Here is a 16142-nt window from a genome sequence, read left to right as displayed (position 1 = left end):
ACTTTTGTTATTGACCAAATACTTATTTTCCACCATAATTTGCAAATAAATTCATAAAAAATCCTACAATGTGATTTTCTGGATTTTTTTTCTCATTTTGTCTGTCATAGTTGACATGTACCTATGATGAAAATTACAGGCCTCTCTCATCTTTTTAAGTGGGAGAACTTGCACAATTGGTGGCTGACTAAATACTTTTTTTCCCCACTGTAGTTGTTTCACAGTTGGTTTTGGTATTTGAAGCTGCGTGTCATGAACACGTCTGGTGGGGATAGACTAAATCAACATGCGCACGTGCAGAGCCGGTCTTTTCAGCATGTTAGGGTTAGCTTCGGTCTAAACATTTTACAATAAACTACAGGAGCATTCATCAGTGTACGGTTCTCCATCTTAATTTCATTTATTTTTTTGTACCCAGCTCCTGCAAGTTATTGGATGTGCGTTCACTATATTTGTGTTAGGACCAAACCTAGTGAGAGTGAGTGTTGCCTTCACGTCATCATTCATAGGAGGATCTGATCCAGCTTGAGCCAAACAGATTAATGGACCTGTTTTTTTGCTTTTCTGGGAAAATAATGGCTAGCACACTCCTTTTAGAAAATGATGTGTTTCCAGTCTGTCAAACAGCCATGGTAGAGCTCATTAGGGCCCACAGCAAGGCTGTAAAGTGTGTTCAGAGGAAGCCATTGTTAGTGCCATCATAGCCTCTCATCATATCTGCTTTACAGCTCTGAATTATCTCCCTGAGTTTGCTAACCTGCCTCGAACATGGAAGCTGAAATGATCAGTTGACACACAGACACGCACATGGCAGGCCACGTGCAGCTTGTCTGTCAGAGGGGCCAGGAGGTGTGGGCCGCTGGCACGCCACGCTGAGCATCTCTCTCCTCCTCCCACGCGCCTGTCACTGCGCTCCGTTCCCCACCACTGAACAGCACAGCAGCAGCCAGGCCACTACACACGCTACAGTACAGCTCAAGTGAACACAAGGCAGAGAAATGCCCATCCATGGTTGTCTAAATCTTCCCTAATTGGCCAACTGTGTGTAGCCATCTTGAAGCCTTTGCCGATCTCAGCTACATGTTGAGGAACGATGACTGGGGTTGAGCAGTACATAGCTGAGATAACCAGCAGCACTTCTGAAAAGGAGGAAGTTAATAAACCGGTCTGATTCTACATCACTGGAAGCTGGGCGACACACATACGCTTCCCTACATCACTGGGAGGGGCAGGGTGGGAAATCAATAGATTCTGTGGCTTCGCGTGCCGAGGACCCTATAAAACAGCAGATAAATGTTCTTCTCCATTTCTCTCTCTCTCCCTCCCTCTACAAACTCCCACGTGCCTTTTCAAATCCCTGTCATCCCAGCCCCAGCATGCGCCCGCCTGCTGCTGTTGCTTGGCAACCCACGGTCTCGCTCCCTTTCTGCGAAGGCAGACGCTCTCGACATCCGACCGCTCGGCTTGGAAGAGAAGTCCTCATGAAACACAACACGTAATCATATTGAGTAACACAGCTCCCAAAAAAGATACGTGTTGCTATGGTGATCCCAGTCTAGCTCTTTCTCTGCTGTAAGTGGTTACTAGAGTGTAGGCAGCAGTGAGCGGTAGATCGGGTTGGCTGGGAAGGGAAGCAGGCTCAGCTCAGGATCGTTGCAAGACTTTTAGGACAGCCATTCTTTTCAAGCTAACGTGTCGACATCTAGTATAGGATGGAGGAGGGGGGGTACTGTCAAATGAACAGTGGGGGGTTCGCACCAATCTACTCAGCCACTTAACTTCCTGGATAGTGACCTCCTTCAGGTTTCTGATAGCATAAAATGAAACATGGGCTGTATCTTTTGATCTAAAATTAGATGGCAGTCATCAAATCATAGGTCAGGCAATTATCAGAATGGGTAATTAATGTCAGTGAAGAGGCCGGGTGAGGGTGTGCATTAATATGTTGAAGGACAGAATCTTCAAGAAAGAGATATTTGGGTTATCAAACCGGTCCTATTCTAATGTAATACAATTCCCTCACAACAGACAGATCACAAGACAGATCCGCACGCACTCACCATGCACGCACACATAAAGGAAAGGGAGGGAGTTAAAAAAGGTTAAGTTCATGGTCTTTTATTGGAAAAAAAAATAATTAAAAGACTAGCATGTACAACTTGGAATGAACTAAACTGAACTCAAGATTTACAGTCTAGAGAAGACTCTGGTGTTGAAGACCCTAGGATGCGCTGTAGATCGATCAAAACCCACACGCAACCATGGTCAGAGTCGAGAAACAGAAGATAAAAACATTGACGGTACAACCGTGTTCCCTTGCCAAAAATACTTCTCCAAGCAGGTAAAAAGAGTCCAGAACAACCCGACTCTCCAGCTCGCCTCCCACCCCCTCGAATCATACCCAAAGTTCAACGCACAACAAGGAAACAGAAATCCAAATATTCCCAACATGCCAAACATAGTTCTAAAATGATTAATTTTTTTAAATGATAATTTTCTTAAAAATATCTATTTTTGTAATTAATTACGCAAACTGCAAAGGTCCCATTCATTTGATCTCTATGCGAGTTTAGTATGACCACCCCCCCCACCCACCCATCTCTTCTGAGCTCTTTTCTCTCAATATAGACTGTACCAAAACCCTACGGCGGTACCCTCGACACCGCTGTGGAATCAGAGTGAGCCCATTGGCTGGCTAGACTGCGGCGCCAGTCTCAAGCTGCATGCATGAAGAACAGAAACAGGAAAAGAAAAGACGATTGGCCAGCCCAAACATTACCACTAGCAACTGGAACCAATAAGCAGTTCGCCAAGTGCTTTCTTTAGTTGTTGACGGTTTTGTTTACAGGTATTATTTCTGTTATTACTGATGTCTAACTCATCTTTGGGGACAGGACCACTAACCAGTACATGCAGATAATGTTTTTTTATTTTATTTATTTTTTTACTTTTATGTGGACAGATTTTTTCATTTTTCAACATTCAGTTATGTTTTCTATACAGAAACAGTATGAATAAATGTATATTTTTGCAAGAGGTAAGTAAAACATTTGACTGATTTTTTTTGTCTTCTAAGGTCAGGAGAAGGGTAGGGGAGCTTCATTTTGCTGTCATCATTTGTACAAATTCTGTGGACAAAAGAACAAAAAAAAAAAACAGACATTAGGAGAATGAAGAGAAAACAACCAACCACTGATCAAGGCAGCAATTTCATTTGTCAGATCCAGACAATCAAATAAAAAACATGTCCGTCAAAGACAAATCCAGACATGACAGAAAATAATACAATTAAATTAAACTCATTCTCATGAAAACTGTTTATGTAAGCTCAATATCCTATTACAGAGAGACGGACCAATTACATAAAGGGATCAGGATGAGAGAAAGGGATGAGAGAACAGGTGGATCGGGCAGGAAAAGGATGAGAGGTAGTGAAGAGGGGATCAGGATGGTAAAAAGGATGAGAGAAGAGGGGGATGAGAGAGGTAGAGAGTGGAGAGAAGAGGGGCATCGGGTAGTAGAAAGGGATGAGAGAAGAGCGGAATTGGAGCTGTAGAAAGGGATGAGGGGAGCGGCAGAAACCCAAGACTGGCTGTACTGTAGCATGGTGAGTATGAGCGAGTTGGTGACAGCTCTACTGACTACAGGCCCCTATAGGGACACTGCTGAGATCTACTGTACACTCCTACAAAGCAGAACGAAAGAGAAAGAGTTAGACAGTTCCACTGTCCTCTTCTTACCTTCATAGTTGACCTGTCCATCTCCGTCAATGTCGGCTTCTCTGATCATCTCATCGACCTCCTCGTCTGTTAACTTCTCTCCCAGGTTTGTCATGACGTGACGGAGCTCTGCTGCACTGATGTAGCCGTTCCCATCCTGCAAGGGAGAGGAGGTGAGCTGTGCGAGACATCACAACAAACAAACCTGCCTTTCCCAAAGGGACTTTACCATACTTATGTAATGTATGTTTGCAGTAAGCTTACTCTAGGACTGACATGCATTCTACGTGTCACGGTACACTAGTGTGAACATTGGAACAAAGCCATGATTGTCTTTTTACAAAGGGACTATACTTTGTAACTGTATGCAGGAAGAGCAACCATACAGGATATCACTGATCATTAGGGCTGACCCCATTTAGTCGTCTGGTCGATCGACCGAGATTTCTTTAGTCGAGCAGTTGCACAAAGAAAATAATCAAATAATGGTGTACAAGACACGTGTCTGATTCAAGCCTGTCTGAGTGGACTGATCCATTGTGGATGCCGTTGGGATGGCACAGTCCATCAGTCTAAGACATTGTATATGGTTATATTATGTAAGAACAATGGTGCAACAAATAAAATAAGTATTATTTTATAACAAATGCGCTTTCTCCTGCTTTGGATAGTGGTCACTGTCCACGGTTCTGAAACATAAGTGCGCTGTTGAATTAGCCCTTTTCCTAAACCATGTTGCTATGTGCATAATAGCAAAGTTAACCAGCATATTGGTGTTGAGAACAATGCGGCGGAGGAGGCAGCAGAGTTAGGAGACAAGAAAACAGCCCTTGCCTTAATTGTCAAAGAAAATGTATTAGGTCTAGAAATCAATAGCCTAACTGTTAAATGTGCCTGGCTTTAGGCTTAGAAGGGCAGACTTGTATAACCACCATTGAGCTGTAGGCCTAAGAGTGCATCCTGTTTAGTCTTAATACCGTAACTTACTTAGGTCTATATTGCATTACTTATATAGGCTACTGTATCAATCATTCATTCGTTCATGTCATCACACTGCATACGAGTCATTCATGATTTGAAATGAAGCATTTTTGTTTAAAAATAAAGTGAGACTTTAATAATTAGCTTAAATAAATACAATTGTATAATAACATTTCTGAAAATTTCAGAAATTGCATTCACAAATGAATGAGACTGTTTTTAGTCTTTGCTCTAATAAAAGGCTTAACAAACAAAAAACATTACAGACTCTCTGGTACGCTTATAATTTATTTAGTGTTGTTTATATTGTTCCAAAACAGTCCGAAAAATTATATTGTCACCTATACAGTACCTGTTTGGCACACATAATATGCACGCAGCGCTTGCTCCTTACCGTTTTCTTGACCTCCAGTATTTTCCACAACTAGTCAAATTTATTCCACACATCTGACTTCCCCTTTACCTCCTGAGCAACCAGTAAACATTCCCCCGTTACAAATGTATTTGTCACATCCTCTGCCTCCATTTTGCTGTCTCGTGTTACGGTTCAGAGTTTGTTATAACCAATTTATTGATGTAATTATGATACACTATAGGTCAGGCCCTATTGGTCACATGCATGAGACACATACATGTATAAGGTGAAGAGAGCAAGGGTTGAGGGAATAGATTGTTTTCCCTAAACAAATGAGGGATTTTGGTAACTATAACTTTTCAGTCAGAAATGGCTGTGATTAGGTTGTAGCTTCAGCAACACGGACAGTGCGATAAACACTTTGATGTTCTGTGGTGGTCGCTGCAGCAGGAAGGAGAGAGAGACAACGGGTGCTGGTCACATAGTAAGTCGCTGGGTATTTTCTTTTCGAGCCCGGCACAATCAAATCAATTGCTGGACGGACTCCCTCTAGTCATTTGTGTGTCTTAATTATTTCATCAAACAGTTCGCTTAAAGCATCAGACAAGCTCAGTGCATATAGTTGATTTGATTTTAAAAAAACACAGGATGTGTCAATATATGGAAAAATACACATTTGAAAATTTTGACCGATCGGTTGATCGAAAGAACAGGCAACTCTTTAGTCGGGGACAGCCCTACCGATCATATACTGCTTGACAAACAGTGGCAAATTATATATACAGCGCATTCGGAAAGTATTCAGACCCCTTGACTTTTTCCACTTTTTGTTACGTTACAGCCTTATTCTAAAATTGATTAAATTGTCCCCCCCCCCCCATCAATCTGCACACAATACCCCATAATGACAAAGCAAAAACAGGCTTGTAGAATTTACATTCAGACCCTTTACTCAGTACTTTGTTGAAGCACCTTTGGCAGCGATTACAGCCTCAAGTCTTCTTGGGTATGACGCTACAAGCTTGGCACTCCTGTATTTGGGGAATTTCTCCCATTATTCTCTGCAGATCAAGCTCAGTCAGGTTGGATGGGGAGTGTCGCTGCACAGCTATTTTAGGTCTCTCCAGAGATGTTAGATCGGGTTTAAGTCTGGGCTCTGGCTGGGCCACTCAAGGACATTCAGAGACTTGTCCCGAAGCCACTCCTGCATTGTCTTGGCTGTGTGCTTAAGGTTGTTGTCCTGTTGGAAGGTGAACCTTCGCCCCAGTCTGAGGTCCTGAGCGCTCTGGAGCATGTTTTCATCAACGATCTCTCTGTACTTTGCTCCGTTCATCTTTCCCTCGATCTTGACCAGTCTCCCAGTCCCTGCCACTGAAAAACATGCCAACAGCATGATGCTGCCACCACCATGCTTCACCGTAGGGATGGTACCAGGTTTCCTCCAGACGTGACACTTGGCATTCAGGCCAAAGAGTTCAATCTTGCTTTCATCAGACCAGAGAATCTTGTTTCTCATGATCTGAGAGTCCTTTAGGTGCCTTTTGGCAAACTCCAAGCGGGCTGTCATGTGCCTTTTACTGAGGAGTGGCTTCCGTCTGGCCACTCTACCATAAAAGCCTGATTGGTGGAGTGCTGCAGAGATGGTTGTCCTTTTGGAAGGTTCTCCCATCTCCACAGAGGAACTCTGGAGCTCTGTCAGAGTGACCATTGAGTTCTTGGTCACCTCCCTGACCAAGGACCTTCTCCCCCGATTGCTCAGTTTGGAAGAGTCTTGGTGGTTCCAAACTTCTTCCATTTAAAGAATGATGGAGGCCACTGTGTTCTTGGGGACCTTCAATACTGTCAAAAAAGAACGTGGTACCCCCTTCCCTAGATCTGTGCCTCGACACAATCCTGTCTCTGAGCTCTATGGACAATTCCTTCGACCTTCCTTCGCTTGGTTTTTGCTCTGACATGCACTGCCAACTGTGGGACCTTATATAGACAGGTGTGTGCCTTTCCAAATCATGTCCAATCAATTGAATTTACCACAGGTGCACTTCAATTAAGTTGTAGAAACATCTAAACGATGCTCAATGGAAACAGGATGCACCGGAGCTCAATTTCGAGTCAATTTCTAAAAACATGAGGATTTTTTTTATTTAAATCAATTTTAGAATAAGGCTGTAATGTTAACAAAATGTGGAAAAAGTCAAGGGGTCTGAATACTTTCCGAATGCACTGTACATAGTTGATATTGTATGAGGTGAGCTGTGTAAACAGGTATGTAATCCCTCACACACATACAGTAAAGACACGTAGTGTGTACACACACACACCTGACTGGCACCATCCTTACCTTGTCGAATACCCGGAACGCCTCACGAATCTCCTCCTCGCTGTCTGTGTCCTTCATTTTCCTGGCCATCATAGTGAGGAACTCTGGGAAGTCAATGGTTCCGTTGCCTGGGGGGGGGGGGGGGGGCGAAGAAAGAAGCTTTATTTTTTTAAAACTTGAAATAGGGGGAGAAATAAATTATTGAAAGTTGCTTATCAGGGATTCAAACCCCCGTCGCAAATGGGCCATGCGTGGTCCAGAGTGGGCTATGTACTGTAGACCACTACAACAGGCTCTGGTAGGGGTTGAGCTGTCTCTAATGCAAAGCAGAGGGAGCCATGACAGGATCACAGAGAGAGGTGGAGGCCACTGGATCAGAACTTCAGGGGGCCTGGCTAAACTCTTTGGAGCAGACTCACACCAAACACTGATCACATTTAACCTGGATTAGTCTTGGCTCGTCAAGGGTGTGTGTGTGTGTGTGTGTGTGGCGGGGGGTGATCATGTGTGTGATTCCTGGTTAAGACAATTCCTCTGAGCGCACAGCTGTTCCCTCTCCGGACATACAGTTCCCCAGTGAATCAATACATGTCTGTCGGCTCCATGCAAGATCTCACCTCGTGGAGTTGCAATGATCATGAGAAAGGTGAGGAATCAGCCCAGAACTACACAGGAGGATCTTGTCAATGATCTCAAGGCAGCTGGGACCATAGTCACCAAGAAAACAATTGGTAACACACTACGCAGTGAAGGACTGAAATCCTGCAGCGCCCGCAAGGTTCCCCTGCTCAAGAAAGCACATATACAGGCCCGTCTGAAGTTTGCCAATGAACATTGAATGATTCAGAGGAGAACTGGGTGAAAGTGTTATGGTCAGATGAGACCAAAATGGAGCTCTTTGGCATCAACTCAACTCGTCGCTGTCAAACATGGAGGTGGAAACATTAAGCTTTGGGGGCGTTTTTCTGCTAAGGGGACAGGACAACTTCACTGCATCAAAGGGACGATGGACAGGGCCATGTACCGTCAAATCTTGGGTGAGAACCTCCTTCCCTCAGCCAGGGCATTGAAAATGGGTCATGGATGGGTATTCCAGCATGACAATGACCCAAAACACACGGCCAAGGCAACAAAGGAGTGGCTCAAGAAGAAGCACATTAAGGTCCTGGAGTGGCCTAGCCAGTCTCCAGACCTTAATCCCATAGAAAATCTGTGGAGGGAGCTGAAGGTTCGAGTTGTCAAATGTCAGGCTCGAAACCTTAATGACTTGGAGAAGATCTGCAAAGAGGAGTGGGACAAAATCCCTCCTGAGATGTGTGCAAACCTGGTGGCCAACTACAAGAAACGTCTAACCTCTGTGATTGCCAACAAGGGTTTTGCCACCAAGTACTAAGTAATGTTTTGCAGAGGGGTCAAATACTTATTTCCCTCATTAAAATGCAAATCAATTTATAACATTTTTGACATTTTCTGGATTTTGTTGTTGTTATTCTGTCTCTCACTGTTCAAATAAACCTACCATTCAAATTATAGACTGATCATGTCTTTGTCAGTGGGCAAACATAAAATCAGCAGTGGATCAAATACTTTTTCCCCTCACTGTATAGGGCCGTATAGCACCCCGACTGGCTGTTTCAACTTCCCCATTGTGAATGAATGGACGGCTACTACTGTGTGTGTGTAAACAGGGTCTACCACGGCTGCTCTGAGCTCCTTCCCTGGGCCCTCAGAGAATGTGCAGCCCAGCAGAGCAGAGCTCAGAGTGGATTATGTCATGGATTTCACTAGGCCATTATTACCTGCTGCCGTTATTCAACTGGCTTTGTTGTAGGCAGTCGCTAGGTCTGACTGACCTAAATAGTGCCAGTCAGTCATTGTAATCAATGCAAATACTCCCAGTCCCAGCACTAACACAAGTTAGGCCGTGGATAAACTCATCAATAACTTGATTAATAAGAATCAATGTTCATCACTGTTGGGTTGACTTCCAGAAGGGAGAGCAGGGAAGTGACTGAACACACACACACATCTGCATTAGAACTGCTGCATTAGAGCATAGCCCAAGGAGATGGAGTAGTACTTATGTCTTGCTTAAATTCCCAGCATTTCCAGAAATCTCAGTTGGAGCCTTCCCTCCTTGCTTATTCCCTCCCGTTTCCAGGAATCCACCACCCGGGATTTCTGGAAAACCTGGAAACTTTACAACCCTAGTTGGATCCGCTCCAGGGTGCTGTTTTCCATAGGTACATATCTAGGATCAGCTTCCCCTTCCCTTCCCTAACCTTAACCATTCCCCAATTCTAACCTTAACCATTAGTGAGAAAAATGCTAAACTGACCCAAAAATCTGCATCCTGGTGCAACTTCACCCTACATCGTAGCAGGCGGAACTCACCATCAGCGTCAACCTCGTTGATCATGTCCTGCAGCTCTGCCTCTGTGGGGTTCTGTCCCAGCGACCTCATCACGGTGCCCAGCTCTTTGGTTGTGATCGTGCCATCGCCGTCTTTATCGAACAAGGAGAACGCCTCCTTGAACTCTGCGGAGAAGACAGCAACAGTTAGTTATGTGTCAAAAATAAATATAAGGAAAAAGATCACAGCTGAGCTACATTAACAACTTGATTAGACAGTCACTGACTTTTTAAATTGACTTTTATCTCATAATGTATGCCATTTAGCAGACACTTTTATCCAAAGCGACTCAGTCATGCATGTATACATTTTACATATGGGCCAACTCATCTAGGCTACATTTGTTCATTGTATTGAGTTACATTTTCAACCAGTAATAATCACACCTCAGTTTGACCTCATGGGCTATGATATGGCCTCGGCTTGAAAGGATTACATTTGTTCATTGTAAAGGTGAGTGGATAAAACGTCTCGCCAACAACAGGTATGTCTGCTAGGTCTCGGTCTGCCATTACGTCCAGAGCAGAGTTTATCAGCAGGCAGGAGCTAGCTAGCTGACATGCCTCACTCACATTAAATATTCATACACAGCTGAAAACTGAAATGTGTGCGTGCATGTGCGTTGAACTCTTTACCGGCAATCTGCTCCTCTGTTAGTTGGTCGGCCTGAGGGGGGACAAAAAGAGGGGGAGGAGGAAGAGAGGAATAAAAAAGATTAATGGCTTTGTATTGTGGCTGAAGACTGAACACAAGCAGCACTACAGAAAAATGAACAATTTCTTCCTTTTTCCATCCCAGTCCACCTCTGAGCAACAGTATGTAATCAGTGATGTCTGAGCAACAGATACAATACAGTACTATGAGTCTTGGCCATGATCCATCTAAGGCAGAGCAGAGAATACAGTAACCTGAAGTAGAAAACACACTGTCAGGCTGCCTGTCTCTACTCTGTGCTGCTGAGCTACATTGCACATTAATGCCACGGAGGAGAGGCCAGACCAGACATTTCCCACTTGAATTCAATATAGTCCTGGCCTACATACACACAATGCATGAGTACAGTAAAAACACTGGCAGTCACCTACACAGAATCATATACACTTCAAGCCAAGCCAGCCATGTTTCCCACAAAATCTGATATCACTCATGCAGCTACACAGGTGTACTGTCCAAAATTAACTACAATAAGAAAGCAACAGAAGGGTAGGCTAACTGGTTATTCTAAACTAGAGCCCGTTTTTCTGGTTACACACCAGCACCGGCTTCCCTCCCCATCGCTCATACAGTCATCAACCAGTTACAGCTCCCCTATCATTCATACAGAGGGCATAGTAGAGTGTTGGGACCTGAAACTCATCAAAGTGCAGGTCGGTCAGGTCGGCCACCAGCTTCTTTGCCTTAGGCTGGTCCTGCCAGGTGTCCGCCTTCCTCGCCTCTGGCTTGCCATCCAGACGTAGATTACCCTTCTTCGGCTTTCCATCGAACATCCCAGCCTTGGAGGAGAGGGCATCCATGGCCTCCCGCACAATCACCAGCCCCTCGGCCAGGCACTCCGCCCGCTTGGCGTTTACGTTGCCTTGGCACCTGACTTCCACCAGTTCAGTCTTGGTAATATGCAGGCCGTTCTTCATGTCCTGGACCTCTTTGACCACGTTGTCGATGCGGCTGTTGATGGAGTCCACCAGCATCTGTAAGAAAGACTTGAAGTTCCTCTCCTGCTGCTCGATCAGCTCCTTGTAGAAGAACTGCTGCTGGTCCAAAAGCTCATACACCATGGACAGAGAAACCAAGTCGTCATCCTGGTAGCAGGGTGCCTTCTTTGGCAACATGGTTCTCCTATGTCTCCTCTGCCTGCCTGTCTGGATAACTGGAGCTATGTTTGTCACGTCTCTGGCTCCTAGATGTGAGGAGCGGTGTCAAGCTGTGTCAAGTCTCTGGGAATGGGGCTCAGCTGGCTGAACTTAGCACCAGACAGAGAGGAGGACTAGACTGACCGATAGTGAAGCAGGGTTTACCTGACCTGAAGCCAGAAGTATGCTACTGTGGCAGTGATGTGACTGACTGGCTACCTCCCACTATACTGTAGTGGCAGCCTAACATTGGGGCTGCTGTCTGTATTGGATATCTTTGGGAATCCTAACTTCCACATGGGTCGTTTCAACAGAAGCTCTGGGGTTGATGTATCGTGTTGTGCTTTTCACCACCCCGCCGGCCGCAATCCGGGCTGTCAGCGTGGTGGTATGGTTACAGAAACCAACAAGGGGCCCTGAAGGATCGTTTCCATGATTAAAGCCTGGTCACATGGTGTTTAGGGCCCCCCACCAGGCTGGTTGGACAGACAGAGCCAGAGCATCCAGGGCCAGAGGCTAGATGCTGACGGCTCCCTGCCTGGCAGCCCCACAGACACACACAGAACACCCAGAGCCTGGCAGTGGCTGCATGTCACATCAAGGTGTCAGGTCTATTGTACGGTCTCTGTCAACCAACCCCTCTCTGATACATTGGCTTTCATCTAAGCTATACCTTGGCTTTGTTTCTCTGAACCATCAGCAGTATTCTTTGGCAGTGTCCCCAGAGGGGAGGTCCTCCTCCTGCTCCTTACCCCTGCTGGCTCCTCAGGGCTAGCCCAGTACAGCCCCAGCCTACAGCCTGCAGGACTGCTGGACTCCAGCCAGGAACACCCTTCTTCCCTCCAGCCCCCCAGGCAGGGAACAGGACCCCTAACACACACACACACTCACACCGCTATACACACAGCCACACACCCGGCTGTCAGAAATCTGACCTGAATTCACAAGCGCCACACAACCTCGCCAGGAATCTGGCCTCGATATGAGAACTAAAAACAGCATAGCTGCTGATCAGCGTGGTATTGCCACTTTCACACCACATTGACAAGTGGTCCCCGAGGGCCATGTGGTGATAGTGTAGTGCCACGTGGTGGTAGTGTGTTGCCACAGAGAGAAGTTTGTGAGTGAGGGCTTCCTGTCACTGCTATGTCCCGTTTGTGTGTCTGGTCTGTCTGCCCACATGACTGGAGCTCCACTTTCCTCCTGAACACATTACATAGGCCTGCAGCAGAGGGATGGGGTTATCAGACACTACCACGTCATATGAGCATGTGATATAATGTGCAGTGATATCATGGGCATAGTAATCCTCTAGGCTATATGATCATATACACCAAACCCACACTTGCTCATCAATCTCTTGCAGCAATATTCAGCACATTGACATCAACACTCGGGCTCCCGAGTGGCGCAGCGGTCTAAGGCACTGCATCTCAGTGCTAGAGGCGTCACTACAGACCCTGGTTCGATTTCAGGCTGTATCACAATCCGTCCGTGATTGGGAGGCCCATAGGGCGGCGCACAATTGGCCCAGCGTCGTCCAGGTTTGGCCGGGGTAGCCCGTCATTGTAAATAAGAATTTGTTCTTAACTGACTTGCCTAGTTAAATAAAAGGTTAAAAAAACAAAACAAAATTGTTATTGCTGCTTATTGTTGAATAGCATGAACATGGTAAATGTGCAACTTGTCGTCACAGAATGGAATATAGCCATGGTTTTTTCCCCCTGCTTGTTTGCATTAGAATCACCCTACTTTGGATAAATAATATAATTTGAGCTGTGGGCCTGGTTGTCCGCACTCGGAGTTGGGAGGCACTGCTAAGGCAGTCAGTCAGTCACCCTGCATTTATACTTACAAAGCCTGTGGCCATTCCGTGGCAGTAAAGCGAGAATAAAACAGTCAAGACACAGTGCAATGGCGTTTTTTCCTACATTGAGTCAAAATACTAACTAATAGAGTAGATCATTGCAGTCCACTGAGTCTGTCTTTTAGCCATTTCTGCATGGAAACACACATTCATTTCCTGGTCAGGGCACACAACAGGATCCCGTGGAAGGGTCAATGACTCCACAACTACAGCCGAGATAGCACAGAGGACCCATCCAGCTTCTTAGGCATTAATACAGACGAGAGCAGAGTTCAAACAATCTTTCAGTACACGCCTTCACAGCACAGCAACACACAAACAAACAAACGCACACCTAAAAATATTTATTCTTGTGATTGCCCACCACACCCAATCAAACATCCGAGCAAGGGCCGAAACAGTGGACCCAATGTACCCAGGCCAGTAGGCACACTGATGTGTGTGTCCATATGAAAGGCTTGATTCAGAGTCTACAATCAGTAGCTTTGTTATCACCACTTTGGTGGAGACATTCCTTCCATGCTTTCGGAGAAACAATGTGTGCATTGAGCACAAGAACATCATTTCCTTAGAGAATAATGTTGTCACGCTGTCCTCCCGCTGCTTACACAACACAATTAAGCACTCCCACTTAGGCAGGCCAGAGAAAAGTATCTTGGACGTTGAACCTCCTGTGACAATGGTAAAGTGAATTACTAACTGAAAACCACGTGATATGCAATACATTGTTCTCCTCGGTGTATAAAATGTGATAAGACCAAGGCATAAGTCAAGCATCTGCATGTCCTGTCAGAAATAGGGCAACTATTCCAAAAGTACCATGTAGGCTATATCATCACTTTCGATCTGACACATAACATAATGGCGCAGATAACATTTCGATTAAATAGAGTCCATAACTGACCAGAAACAGTGATAAAAATAACAAGTCCATAAATGATTTTTAAGCATAGATGAACATTGAAAAAAATGAGACAAGCAGCCTGAATCAAACGCCATTAATATTGCACCAAGTAGCCTTAAATTCCATAGATGGGGTTCCCCTGCTGTCTCCTGAGGCAAAAAGATACATGAAACAATAAATTTTACATCGTTCTGACCAGTAACAGAACCTGAAAAAGATTGATAATATATCAAATGATACGATCAAGTGCCTTGCTGGATCAGATCAAAGTCGCCTAATAAAAAAATGCAACATCGTGTCAAATTCATTGAATCATTTATATAATTCTGAATGATAGTGATTTTCTGGGTGGGGGGGTTGGTGTGCAGTAGGCACAGCAGCATGCACTGGTCCCTCGAACAGCATCAACAGATAGCTACATTCGTTCGTCTGCCTGTACATGTGGAAGTTACAGAAATCTCAATGGTTTCGCAGCTTCCGTTTGATCAAAATTGGATAGCCACATATTTTATGTTACATGATCTTAACACGTTCCATTACCGGCTCATAACACCGATTTTTTTCAACATTAAATCGTAAACTGCGCCTGATTCACGGACGCATGGAGTTAGGTCTGTCTCGCTGATATGATTAAGCCATTGCCTCGATTATCAGCCTAAAATCAACTTTTTAAGAGTTATCATGCGTCTTATATCCGACCAATATCAATTGTAGCCTCCAATACTCAAAAGATGTGACACCCAACAATCTGACAAGCCAGCATCGACGCATGATCACTCGAACCGTACTTCAACGGTACACGCGAATCCTCCTCTGCAGAAAACCTTAGCATTCCTGCCTTACACTATATTTTACTTTAAAATGATAACATTTCGAATGCATCACATAATATAATACTCACCATGTCTGACGGCGCTGGATGGTTTGGTTTTCTAAAACTAGACTACGAGACTGACCAGCTCCCGTGGACCTCTAATGATGGGCTGAAGTTGTGTATCTCTCGCGATCTGTGTCTATATAGCTTGGTGTATTCCTCCGCCGCTGAAAACCCTCCTCACTCACTTCCGCATTTTCCCACTGCAGGACAGGCAGCCTGGATCACTCACTCAATTTGCCAAGCAGAGATTAATTGGCACTAAAAAAAGCTATTGGCCACACACAGAACAACACACACCACCAGTGACACTTACATGGTCAAAGTAGGCTATATCTACATTTGACCAGCCATTCCTTTATTGTTGCATTGTAGATGAGCAGCACCAGATAGAAATTCATATTTCAAAAGAAAAGGCACACATAAGATGTTGTTGGTAGAAAAGCTGGTATTCAATCATCACTTCATGATAAGGCAATAAATGTGCTGCATTACATTATTTTATTGGTTCATAAGGCAATAGTGATAGTCTGAGAATAATAGAGATGTATTTCAACAGATGATAGAGCTGGGAAAGGAAAAACACATAGTGATTCATAAAGTTGTCATGACAAATTAACAATTTAAACCTCTGCAAACAGAAGTAGGCTAGCTATGAATATTGAATTCATATTCATTCCCCAATATCAGTCATTGACAAACGTAACAATAATGCAGTTTTATTGTTGGACTGCTTGGTAATAAAACGGGTGAAAAAAATATTTTTATTGCCAATGTTTTGCTAACTCTGAACCAACTTGTTTCCAGTATTTTTCATGATATCCTAAATCTGTAATTTCTTCTTATAATGAAATTATAGGGA

The 16142-nt window shown here is 44.6% G+C and overlaps 1 protein-coding gene across 1 annotated transcript; it reads right to left on the bottom strand.

Moving 5' to 3' along the window:
* Positions 1-2102: 2102 nt before the first annotated feature.
* On the bottom strand, positions 2103-15438 carry LOC121539477 (calmodulin-1). Its single transcript, XM_041847999.1, has 6 exons — positions 15308-15438; positions 10421-10451; positions 9767-9910; positions 7394-7500; positions 3741-3876; positions 2103-3128 (listed from the first exon to the last, which is right to left on the bottom strand). The coding sequence occupies exons 1-6, from the start codon at positions 15308-15310 to the stop codon at positions 3100-3102; spliced, it is 450 nt and encodes a 149-aa protein (XP_041703933.1). The 5' UTR covers positions 15311-15438; the 3' UTR covers positions 2103-3099.
* Between the last annotated feature and the right edge of the window lie 704 nt (positions 15439-16142).

Source organism: Coregonus clupeaformis, chromosome 25, assembly GCF_020615455.1.
Source record: "Coregonus clupeaformis isolate EN_2021a chromosome 25, ASM2061545v1, whole genome shotgun sequence".
NCBI classification, from domain to species: Eukaryota; Metazoa; Chordata; class Actinopteri; order Salmoniformes; family Salmonidae; genus Coregonus; species Coregonus clupeaformis.
The sequence above is the reverse complement of the archived record's forward strand: the minus strand, read 5'-3'. Positions and strand labels throughout refer to the sequence as shown.